Source organism: Saccostrea echinata, unplaced genomic scaffold, assembly GCF_033153115.1.
Source record: "Saccostrea echinata isolate AGI-Se365-2 ecotype Australia unplaced genomic scaffold, CSIRO_AGI_Sech_v1 ptg000034l, whole genome shotgun sequence".
NCBI classification, from domain to species: Eukaryota; Metazoa; Mollusca; class Bivalvia; order Ostreida; family Ostreidae; genus Saccostrea; species Saccostrea echinata.
Window position 1 is genome coordinate 1,933,486 of NW_026889783.1, and position 13,058 is coordinate 1,946,543.

General features: G+C 33.0%; 1 protein-coding gene across 1 annotated transcript; it reads right to left on the minus strand.

The window, feature by feature from the left end:
- Nucleotides 1–1,481: 1,481 nt before the first annotated feature.
- LOC133199364 (aminoacyl tRNA synthase complex-interacting multifunctional protein 2-like) lies at nt 1,482–8,897 on the minus strand. Its single transcript, XM_061335172.1, has 4 exons — nt 8,750–8,897; nt 3,653–3,850; nt 3,179–3,392; nt 1,482–1,944 (listed from the first exon to the last, which is right to left on the minus strand). Exons 1-4 carry the CDS (start codon nt 8,855–8,857, stop codon nt 1,547–1,549), a joined length of 918 nt encoding a protein of 305 aa, XP_061191156.1. The 5' UTR covers nt 8,858–8,897; the 3' UTR covers nt 1,482–1,546.
- Nucleotides 8,898–13,058: the final 4,161 nt, after the last annotated feature.

The following is a 13,058-nucleotide window of genomic DNA, read 5'->3' on the forward strand; positions in this document are numbered from 1 at the left end:
GCCTGGAAAAAAATAAAAATGTCTGGAAACCATCTTGCCAAATTCCCCCTCCTTCCCCTTTCTTTATATATAAATACATCTTTAAGTAATTTAAGAGTATTAAAACAGACTTTGATTGCATGGTGGCAATTATATCAAATGGATGTACCCAACGCGTAAAGTTCGATAACTTTCCACATCTTTGTGCTGTTGAAGGCCATTTAATATTTATTTCATTTAATATTGACACTAAATATACTCCATTTAAATTTTGTACTTGATTAGATTTAATATTTCTGTTTATTATCTTCCATACTATTGAATTGACGCGTAGTCAGAAATTATTTACGAAGCAATTTCCATTATTTCCGATTTACCTTTAACGGGGCCTAGACAGATTTGAAGTTAATATATACACGGTATTTTCTCAAATTTTCTGTACAATATCCTGACTTATATTTTGCTATAGCATTTCACACGGAAATATAATAAAAACTTATTTTATCTGGAAATAATTGAAACTATGAATTCCGGGACGCGTTTAATTGACACAATGATCAAAGATGTCTACATAAAATTGAAACTCTGTTGCATTTTTATGAACCCGGCCAAAAGAAAATTTGGAAATAAAAAGTGGCTCACTAAACACAGCAAACGTCATACGATTGCTTAATTAACATGATAAGACAACAAGGAAAGTTCTGTAAGCGATTTTATTTCATTTTAACAGGGTAGTCGCTCGAGTGCTGTTGCAGAATTGTAACTAAAGTTGTTTACGTATGATATTGTCAAAAACATTACAGGAATAGAAGACCGAAGTCAGGAATGAGGGGGATTATATAATCTAAGAGAGGGATTATATAATCTTTTACGTGATAATGCCCCAGCACACATTGCCAAGTTCACAGGACTTCTTTAATGGAATGATGATAATGGAATTTAGCAACTGGATCACCCTCCTTATTCACCAGATTTATCACCATGTGACTTTTTCTTATTCCTAAATTGATTTCTTTTTTACCTGGACCCCGTTTCCATTACCGTTCTGCAACAGGTTCAGCACTGTATCAGTGTCTGAGAGTATACCTCTTTCGGACTATAGAATTATTGTATCGAAGAAGTCTCACTATTTAATGACTAGCCCTAATATTATTCCAAATCCATTATTTGCAATGAGGGTGTCGGTCCCTCTCCGTTATTACTGTAATGTATAAAACAGTTACAAGGTACTGGTACTCATCTCCTCTATTTCACTGTTAATATTAACATTAGATTCAATAAGAGAGAAAATGCAATGCACCAAGAAAGAAAACAACCCAGAGGAAATAATGTACTCAAATATTTTTTTCTCATTTGCCGATACCACAACTGGTAGAGCACCTGAGTAAAGAGGTCCAGTTTAATGACAATCTGGTGTGCTTTATACTCCCATTTCCTGTAACAAGTTCATTACAAAAAGTAAGGAATAAGAGGTGTAATCATATAAACATACTTCATGACAATTAAGTTAAACATTTATTTCAAACAATCATAATTTATCACACACATTCATTAGGAGTTAGATGTCCTACAGTAGAACTCGCCTGGCTGACTGAAACATGGCATTGTTATCACAGGCTTTGAACCATTTCTTCACATTTACAGGCAGATCTGAGGAGAGTTTACTTTGATTAATGCCAGACCAGGCTGCTATATCAGCAGAGGACAGTGAGTCTCCAACCAGCCATGAGCTCCTTCCGAGTCTGGCATTGAGTGTTCTCAGGGCAGCATCTCTCTCTTTGTTGTTTCCATCAATTAATCGAGACTGGACTAAATCCAAAAGTTCATCACAAGTTGCCAAGGTAACCGGATCTTCTGTTTCTGCGGAAGGGTCCAGAAGGCGTCTTAAGTAGCGGACAATGTTTACTTCCCCTTGTATGACAGACTGTCTTAAAGGATTGACCATCAATTCAGGACCATTAGATACTGCAAAGATAACAGAATAAAGATTAATATAAGAAAGACAACTCTTGGTCCCCCAAGTGATTGAAGGATGCTTTCCTTTTATACCAAGTATAATAATTGGGGATGGCAACGAATATTCGAACATTCGAATATTCATTCGATGAGTTGATATTCGAATATGAATTTAAGATTCGAATATTCGGTGTTTTTCAGATTTCATAAATAATTTTGATTAGAGCAGTGCTGGAATTATCCCTGTCTAATTTACTAGCGATCAATTTCGATCGCCTGATTTCTTTCACTACTTTCTTATCTTAGAATTACTAAATTACATGGATTTTGTTTTGAGTAAGGTGTTAAAGAATTGTACAATAATGCTTTATGTATAATACAAAACGTACTTTCATAGTTTTTATTACTTAGATACGATCGGGTCTAGAATCGAGGACAACAAAATGAAAACCTTCTTAGAATGTCTAAAAGATGTGAAGAGTATACTTATCAAAACAAATTTAATTGATCATTCAAATGAATGTCCACTGTAATTAATTTTTTAAAGGGCTCAATTTCAGATTAAATGATTATATCTTGGGTTGTATATAATCCTGAATTTTATATTCATTATCGGGAAATTAATTAATTACCTAAGAAAATTGTCTATTGAAATATTTGTTTATGTTTTAAAAACATTGTATCAAAGATTATAATCGTATCTCTTATTAGGCAGATAATTGTAATTTATTACACGTATTGAAATCTGAACACTATACCGTTACTACTATGTCTTGCCTTTGGCAAGACGACTGATTCCTCAGTTGGAGCTACTATAAATACATATGTTTCATTTGTTAAAATTATAAAATTATATATCAAATGGAATTTCTTAATGTACAACTACAAAAGTCTTCATACAATTTACTTGCAATATAAGTATACCTACGTAAACCAATCGTGAGAGTAGGATGATGTATATTTAAAAAAAAACAAATTTTATTTATTTTATCGAATATTCGAATATATTCGAATACTTTCATTGAATATTCGAATATGAATTATTGACAAAATTGACATTCCTAATAATAATACATAATACATTGTGAAGCATAGAACTGACAATGAGGAGTGAGGATACAATGAACACAATGAAACAGTCAACACAAATAGGCAAAGTTTTTTTTTTTTTCACCTGAAGATCATCTTCCAAAACTACAACCTTAGCATCAACAAAGTGAGCATTTATAATTTTAATACAGACCTTTCTTCCATATCAGTGTAAGGATAATTTGGTAGTCACATCTTCCATCACTAGGGGGAAACAGATTTGTGGCACATTTGGATGTTACACTTGAGTGAACATGTGTAACACCTCGAACTCGAAACTTCTCTTGAAGGAGTTTGAACATAACAAACAAAGAAAATGGAACCTGGTCTGGGTCAGCATTCACAACCAAATCAAGGACTCCATCACCCTGTCAAACAAAGTAGATTTAGACAACAAAATCTACATAAAATTACTCTATTATCACATTTGCTGCATTAATTATATCATGTAAGTACACTTCAAATGGGAGTAAATGCTAACAAAAATTTGATAGAAATGCAAGTTAAAATTAATACATTTCCTTTAATACCTTTTAGGCAATTTAAATACAATACCAGTAAATAAATCAACTTGATATGCACAGATTGATTTTTTAATGATATAGTGTTAAGTGTAATGATTTCATACCAGATCCATCGGTTTCCCTGCTGCCCTCTTGCTTGCACTGGGTGCCTTTGATGTTACGCTGGCGCTGGGAGTATCTGGAGATTTATACCTTGATTTCAATCCTTGTAAAACGTTTTTCAGACCTTCTAACCTCTGTAGTATGACTTCCTGTCTTCTCTCTAGTGCTGTCACTGGATCAAGGTCATCTGTACTGCAATCCTGTAGAACACAAAACAACTCATCTGCTCAGTACTACATGTATTCCCAAAAGCTTTGGTATACATATAAATCACTCCATAACCTAATCTTGAATATTTTTTCTTGATGAAATACATTTACATCATACGTTTTGCATAAACAAAGGAGGTTGATTCTTAAGTCAATATTTGTTATAAAAAACATCCAATCACAGATTTTGAGGTAGCATGGGTGCCTGGCCAGTCAATCAGACTTATTCTAACAATGGTGAGGACCTGTCCAAAGACCCAGTTTATAGTTTACCGGTATTAGGTCTGGCACAAATGTAATGTTAGCTTTATAGATTAAATTAGCTATTCAAAAATATTAAAAAGATAGATTTAGTTATTTCTTCATACTTTTTTTTTTCTAAATGTGCAATTTGCACAGCTTTTAAAATAAGTCCCAGTTTGGTGATGTGATATTTTAAAGCTTTGTGCTGTTCTGAAAACAATGCATGAAAAAATGCTTTTGAAAATGTGTTTCCTTAGGAGCAATTGCAACCAAAGTTCTAAAGGTTTTGGGGCTATATGAAATGTTTGATTTATTTCTTGAATGAATTGTAAAGGAAGCCATTGATTGGTAATAATTCAGCACAATGTGAAGAATACTCAGTATCCATCCTCACTGCACACAAGATGTGATTTTATTAGGTTTCTCTTTATACAGTCATTTAGGATATTTCGAATCACCTTTTACATTTGACTGCAACGATTTCTTTAACAAGTTTATAACTGGTTGTTTGGTATTAAAGAAAAGCCAGTTCTATGAAAATTAGATCTACATTACAGGGCAAGTCTATCTTCAATACAGTGACCTTGACAGGAGTTATTTTTACACCACCTTTTTAGTGTATTGTGGGTCACTTCCGGGTATTCGAATCACCTGGTAAACGGGTAAAAAACGGCCAGATAACAACAATATAATTAATGAATTAGTTGGTATTGTTTAACCAAAAGGGTCTTAAAATAAAAAGATTTTTTTCCTTGTTGATTGTTCTTGTTTATTTCAAAGTTATTAAAGGCCCCTCTGTATCATGCAGAAAAGCAATTACCAAGTGAACAAAATAATGGTTAGAGGAAATTACTTGACTGCAACGTTCCTACACTGGTATTTCTTTGAAAAGGATAGCAAGAGTCAAATTGTTATTTTTTTAATTAATGCATTACGTTTACTTCTTTATTATTTGTATGTAAACCATGCTGTTAATGACTTTTTGATTGTCACACATGTGCAAGTGTTGTGCAAGGTATAGGGCTGGGATGATACAACATTTTCTATATCGATACGTATCAAGATATTTGAAGCATGATACGATATGTATCACGATATGTTGAATTAGTTATAAAATGTTTTTAGACGGTGGCTATTTATAGCCACAGGCTATTGCTGCTGCTTTTGGGTTATGAATAACAACAGTGTAACGGCGATTTTTGCAGAGTCAAAATAATGAAAACAAGGTTGATTCAATGTTTGAAAATAAAAAGCACATAGTTAACAAATACTCTCAAGTTATTTCAAAGACATTTTGTTGATGGACACAAAGCCTAATTCCTGATATTTGCCGTTACCGATATTTCTTGCTTCATGAATATTCATTAAATTACGCTGACCTACAACTAATTCATACACAGACTGACTCGTATATTCGTATGCACACTACAGAAATCACACAGCTTTTTTTTAACGTTGTGTTAATGTAAATTTAAATAATATTTATTAATAGTCAGAATATTTAAGGGAAAAATATTTGAGAGTAATGGTGTCATATTTTATCTTTGAAATCAAATAATTATAATTGCTAAACACAGGCATGGTGGTTTCTTAGTTACATGTATGCGACAAACGGTAATTACGAGACGTTCCCAATTTGATACTCCCTAATTGATTACAGCCAGGGAATTTGGCAAAGATGGGAATCCAAGGATAAAGTCTATTTCATTATCTTTCAGCATATGATTTATGTCGCACAATCTACAGTACATGGCCAAAAGTGATTCATCATTTCCCTTTTTACCATATACTTTATACCATATACTTTTTTTTGGGGGGGGGGGGGATGCAAAATTTGATTATTGATCACTGAGTAAAGATTTTAAATTATAAAGTCAAAATTTCTAACTTCAAAACACCATGAGTTCATTACACATTTTTTTAAAACATGCATCTTAGAATAGAAATGTTCGGTTACTACATGAGTACATTAGGAGCCTTGATTCCCTTATGATTTAACATTTAGGGTAAACTGGTTTTGACACTTATTAAGCATTAATTTATGGAGAAAAATACTAAAACATCCCAAAATCCATTATTTGAATATATAATTTCAATCTGTCCATCATCCTTAAATATGTTTTCATTCTTAAATTTGCAATTATGACTGTACACCACAATAGTACATATAGAAAAAAAAAACCTGAAATGATCGAAGTTTCGTTTCTGGCATTTCAGGATAGTTTTTTTTATTCAATCCTTATTTTATAATAAACCTAATGTAGAAAATTTCGTGCAATAAATTAACAATTCCAATTAATACATGTCCTCATTATACAACGGAAATATAAATTTACTTATTAAAAACATGTATCGTGAAAATTGCAATAAACTTTCATAATTTCCATCATATCATTTTACAGATTCTTATAATATTTTATCTCATTCAATGCCAGTCGCCGTGAGGCACAGTGGTTAGCGTTTGCTCTACAGTCACGAACATGAAGGAGTAGATCCTTACGTAGCGGGTTCGAATCCCACTGCAGGACGTGGACACAGTTAAACAAAGGTCCCGTGTTGCAGTAAGTGCTGGTAAGAAAAATATTCCTCACTACTCAATGGCCTGGAGTGCTGAATATAGATCTAAATTTGCAGCCCACCAACGGCAATAGTGATGTCTCAATATGAGTGAAAAATTCTCGAGAGGGACGTTAAACAAACAAAATCATTCATGCCACCGTCTATCAGTACTTACAGTACTTCGATTTTTATATTGAAATGAATACAATATTTCTTCACAAAATTAAGAATAATTTATTCAAAGAAGTTGTATATCTGTTGTAAAACAAAATTCTTTTACACAGATGGTGTTTATTATTATGTATTTCATATTTATATTTATATTTTTCATATTTATTTTATATATTTAACCCAAAATGTTAAGTAAACAAAGAAAAAACATAAGTCAGAAATTTTTTGCGATACTTCTTCAAACGTATCGATATGCTTATCATCCTCACATTGAATCGATATTATCGATATCTCAATATATCGTCCCAGCCCTAGCAAGGTACAGCGATAAGGTTAATTACTGAGAGTTGCGAAATGCAGGGTGATTCGGAATACCCTAAATAACTGTACATACTCCCTAGTACAGGTGAGGACCTGTCTGAAGACAGTTTATTCAACTAAGTACAAATATGAGTAGTCACATACTTGCCACTTTGTTTATGTCTATTTCATTTTTTTTTTAAAAAAAAGCTTACTTATGAAAAAAAGATATTTGAATAGCTTAAACAAGCTATTCTTAATAGCAAATTAGAGCTAAATAACTAATTCAAGCTATTTAATTTAATGAACAGGTTGTGCAGTATCCGGTTATATTCACCAGGTTGGGCACACCCCACCAAATGGTCATTTATCCCCCATTTGGTGGACAATCTCCCATATCGGAGACAAATTTTACTGACCATTAGGGAGAGAAAAATGGTTGTGTTCAATTCCATAGAATGGCGTGAAATGGCGCATAATTTTAAACCACATGGAATAAAATATAGATATTTATCGGTGTTCTGAGTGAAAAAAATCGGAAATTCAACGTGTAATTATTTGCGCAGAGTCGGTCAAAAATTTGACAAAAAATGTCACGTACGTAAACAAGTGCAACATTTCTCTGTTTTTACTTAAAAAGAAAATTCCCTCCTTCTCCAACGATGCTGCACCTGTCAATCATTTTCTTTACTTTCTATTTCGATTATCCAGGCAACCAATCAAATAATGCAAACAAATAAAAACGATGATCTTTTTTTAACCTGGTCAAAAGTCGGATTTTACTACGGAGGCACATTTGTGTCAATTTTCAATTAGGAAATCAAAAGAAAAATAAGTTTTCGCCTTTATTTTGTTTTATTTTGTACGTAATGGTTTTGTTCTTTATAAAAATAGTAAATGAAGTTAGATTATGATATAATTATTGTTTTAAAATGATGTACTTTGAACGAAAACAAGAATAATTGCAAAAGTCACTTTGTAAATCTTTTATTGAAAATTATTTATCAAATATTTTAAATTCATCAGTAATATACATATTAAACCACAAAAGGTTGCATGGAATATGCAACTTCATCCTAAAAGAAAAATAACAAAAGATATTACGTTCAAGTCTAGCAAAATTTAACTTTATAGCAGTATGTGCCCACCATACCAGTAAAGTAATGAAGAGCTCATGTTTAACGGGATTTTATGGAAATAGATATTGACGAAGATCCAAAAAGAGATTGAAACTTAACTTATCAAGAGTTACACCACTGGATAAAATAGAATTTTTATCCTACTAGACACAATCAAAATTTTTTTTATCAATTGATCAAGAAGTTCGGCTGTTACGGACAACTATGGGTGTCGTTTTTAGGAAGTTATGGAGAAATTGCACATGGAAAATCGACCGAACTATGTTTATTGTGCGAGGAATATGTTCACTAAAATTCCCCAATGCCTAAGTAAATGCGCTTTTGCTTTTTTTTAATAAAATTTGGAATAGAATAAAAAAGTCCACCATTTGGTCAGTAAAATTCGGCTCCAATATGGGAGATTGTCCGCCAAACGGGGGATAAATGACCATTTGGTGGGGTGTGCCCAACCTGTTCACCTGACCTGCTGGTTTCTTACCTTTACTGACACACCCTTCTCGGCTTGGTGTACATTCTGCAGTCTGTACATGTTAGATGGCACCGATATGGTTACATCGGCATCATAGTATGGTTTAACCGTATACATGTCGTTTATAAATAGATACAATGTTTACCACTCAAATATGGAAAGTGTCGACGAGAGACGAGACTCACATGGTACTTCCGGTTTAGCGGGTAATATTATGTCGGCCCAAATACATTTCGAGTCTAGAAAAGCGAGGCCAAATGTTGTATTCAATCAATCAATGAATTAATTGATTAATTAATTAATTAAATTAATTAATTAATATTCGTTCATTCATTCATTCATTCATTCATTCATTCATTTATTTACTTATTTCTTTCTTTCTTTCTTTCTTTATATTTATTTATTTATTTATTTATTTATTTATTTATTTATTTATTTATTTATTTATTTATTTATTTATTTATTTATTTATTTATTTATTCATTTATTTATTTCTTTATTTATTTATTTATTTAATGTGAAGGCCACATTTTCTTTGATATCACTATATTATTTATCCCAAGTTTTATTTTTTAAAAAAATTAATGTTTGTTTAGATAGATAAGATTTGGGCAATCCTGAATGTTGGAGAACATTAAGCCATCACAATGGGTGGCATTACAATTATTATTTATTATTTTGAAAAAAAAGAGTTTAACTGAAGGTGATTTTATAATCGTAAGTGAAAAAATATATAGTAAATATATGGAATACATTCCCATCACTATGGTGTGATAACATATAATTCTATAAATATCTTTTTTATCAGCATGTATTCCTATGTGGAACTTTGGCAAGATATTTGAAACCCCCTCCCAATATAACATATTTTATTTGAGTTAAATGATATTTTAGTAAAAATAAGATTTTTTTTTTGTCCAAAAAAGAAATATTTTCTAAGTCATATACACTAACTTTTAAGGGGTCTTTGTACCCTAGGGGTGTCCCAGACTATTTTTGGTTATTTCACTACATAAATTTAACCTGAAAATCCCATGAGAGGGGGAAGGGGGATCCGGGAACCCCTGACCCCCTTTCCACTTGATTCTATACTTGAAATTGAATATGACACGTTCTCACATGTGTAAACTGGTGTATTTCTAATTAACCCCCCCTATTCCATCCAACCAAGACACAAACACATACACCCCCCCCCCCCCCCCACACACACACACACACACTTGGAACTGAAAAAGAAAACCTGAACAGCATGGAAGAAAACAGATTGTCTTTAAACATCTTTAAGTTTGTTCCAGTCATGACCCCTGGGACAGGGCAGGGCCACAACAGGGGGTCAAAGTTTACCATAGGAATATATAGGAAATATCGTTTAAAATCTTAATTCTTCTCAAGAACAGCTAAGCCATTATTAGTCATATTAATATATAGTAGTATCCTCAGTGTAGTGTAGATTCAAGTTTGTTCCAATCATGACCTCTGGGGGTTGGGCGCAGACACAACAGTGGGTTAAAGTTTTACGTAAGAATATATAGAAAATATCTTTAAAAATCTTCTTCTGAAGAAAAAGTCAGCCATTATTAGTCATATTTATACAGAAGCAACTTTAGGTATTGTAGAATCAAGTTTGTTCAAATTATGACACCCCCCCCCCGGGGGGGGCACAACAGAGGGTCAGTTTTACATAAGAATATATAGGAATCATCTTGAAAAAATCTTTTGCTCAAGAACAACAAACCCATGATTAATCATATTATTATAGAAGCATCCTCGGGTAGTGTAGATTCAAATTTGTTCAAATTTAGGGTGGGGCCACGATGAGCGATCGGAGTTTTAAATAGGAATACACAGGAAAAAAATATTTAAAATTCTTCTGCTCAAGAACAGCAAAGCCATGTTTAGTTGTTTAGTAGTATTGATATGGAAGCATCCTGGGGTGGTGTAAATTCAAGCCCCTCCCCCCCCCCTCCCCCCGTAAACTTTTCAATACTGAACTGATTTCTGCTTTTTCCTAACCAATGTGCTCAGGTGAGCGATGTGACCCATGGTCCTCTTGTTTGATTTTGCATAATTGATTTAGATCATACACACGAATTGTCACCTACAATAACTCCACATAACAATAACGTGTCATCTAATCATGATTAATAATAAATTTAAAGAAGATAGAAATCAACTCTTATAAACGCGTTTGACTTGAGTTTAAGTTCCGGTGTTTAAAGTAAGGATTGTAATGAATTGTCGAACGTATAACCATTTAGGCCATCCTTACAAATTGTTTGTTTGGAATTGCCGCCTGGGAGGTTTCAGACCCATGAGGTAGGGAGGGAATTTTTTTCCAAATTGATGATAAAAATCTCAATAAGCAGTGAACACATTATTTTCTGCCTTTTTGTAAAGGGTATCTCCCATCAAACAGGAACCCAGATTTGTTTAGATCCGGCACTTATTTAATTGAGCACATGTGATAACAGGCCAAGAATTGATTGAATAAAAAAAATCTTATTTTTGGTCAATAATTTTTTTTCCAGGAGGGGTCATTTCAATGAGGCGGGAGGCAATTCCAAACAAACAATAATTTCATTTTGGCCTTGTAGAATATATTATAACTAATCCGATTCCAGTCCATTTCTGCGCCTTGTTAGAAAGTGTACGAGTTGACTCTCTCTCTCTCTCTCCCTCCCCAATCAAACTTCATAAATATGTGCTTTGTAGGTTTTCCGTGTTATTTTCTTATATATTAATATACCGTACATATATATATATATATAAATCTCATTCATTAAACTTTTCAAAAGTAAGATTTATGCCCTGGTATTTTAGTTGTTAAAATCGACAGGCAGAATAATAATGATAATATATTACTGGTAATATTGAATTTGGATATGATAATTTTGTTGCATTATGAAAACTTCCTTTTTGAATTAATTGAAAGTGAAATTGTAATATTCATCTTAATTTTAAGATATATTAATAAAATGAAGAAATCAATTTTCATGGCAGATATTAATAATATGCTATTTAAAACTTTTGATTAAATATAGAAAAGAACGGCCGATGTCATGCAGAAATCTTTCCATTTACCACACTGTCCAGCGCTTGCGTTCCTATTTGCATTTCTTTTTTAATTTCAATTAAAAAAGACTTTTTGTGAACATTAAAATCATATCTTTTTTTAATACCTGTGTCCAATGCAACACAGGCTCTGCTTAGGTGATTCCGTCCTCTTCTACCCCCTCAACACCTTTCTCTAGGATGTGTACTTCTCTGAATGAACATTAAAATATTTGCATTTAACATATGACGCAAATAAGCAACGGATACCGATACCTTTAAATAGGGGTTTTCACTCGTCAACTCTCCCTATTTAAATAGTAATATTTTACAATCACCTGCTTGTGTTTATGTCTCACAGCTGATTCGATACTCAAGAACATGTTCTGGATTTTTAAACTGAGACAAGCTACTGAAAAATGAGTAGATGTTACAGGGTTTTCAACTATCTTGTATAAAATCAACATTTCGCCAATTCTATGGTCGTTATAATGACCTTGTTTGCAAATACAGCCTATCGTTGCGTCGTACATGATTAACATATGCTTCCCACCATTTGTTTTTATACAATTTTGACTGCGGATTATTTCGTTCACCTGATCAATACAAGGCCTCGCGGCGTGAGTAACCGGTCGATAGGGTATGCTTACTCCTCCTAGACACCTGATCCCACTTCTGATGTTTCCAGAGGTCCGTGTTTTTGTTTTTGTCCTAAACTTAAACTTCCTAAACTTTTTCGCTAAACATTTAAAATTAAATTTCAAAAGAAATATTATCCACCCTAAATTAACCTAACAACAAGGTAAACATTTACCTTTGAACTGAGTAGGTACCCCCAAGAGGTACAACTATTTTTCTGACCAAAACCTCAAAACGTATTGTGAGTACCAACATCCCTTCGTTTCAGCAGTTCATTGGTTGTCATTTCATAGCGTTGATGCCACCAGCTGGTGGCTTTACGGTCATGCAGATCATCCTAGCGAAGTCATACACGCAGAATCCTCAGCTAAACACCCACAGCTACAGAGTCTCAAAGCAATTTCAGCAAGGGGCAGAAATGGCGCTAAATTAGCAATTATTTACCGGACTCGGTCCATTTTTCTTCTACTGGCAGCAAATCAGGGAAAATGAGTGCGGATCAAATGTTTTTCATAACATCATATCAACTGAAACAACTGATATTTGATTAAATTTTTATTTTTGCATAGCACCCCATCCCATCCAACATAAACTGTAAACACAGAAGACAAAAGTAAGTAATGAATTT

Coding starts and splice junctions, on each gene's coding strand:
- LOC133199364 (XM_061335172.1), bottom strand. CDS start 8,857: ATGTATACGGTTAAACCATACTATGATGCCGATGTAACCATATCGGTG. Junction 3,851..8,749: donor AGAAGGGTGTGTCAGTAAAG/GTAAGAAACCAG, acceptor TGTGTTCTACAG/GATTGCAGTACAGATGACCT. Junction 1,945..3,178: donor TACACTGATATGGAAGAAAG/GTCTGTATTAAA, acceptor TTATCTTTGCAG/TATCTAATGGTCCTGAATTG.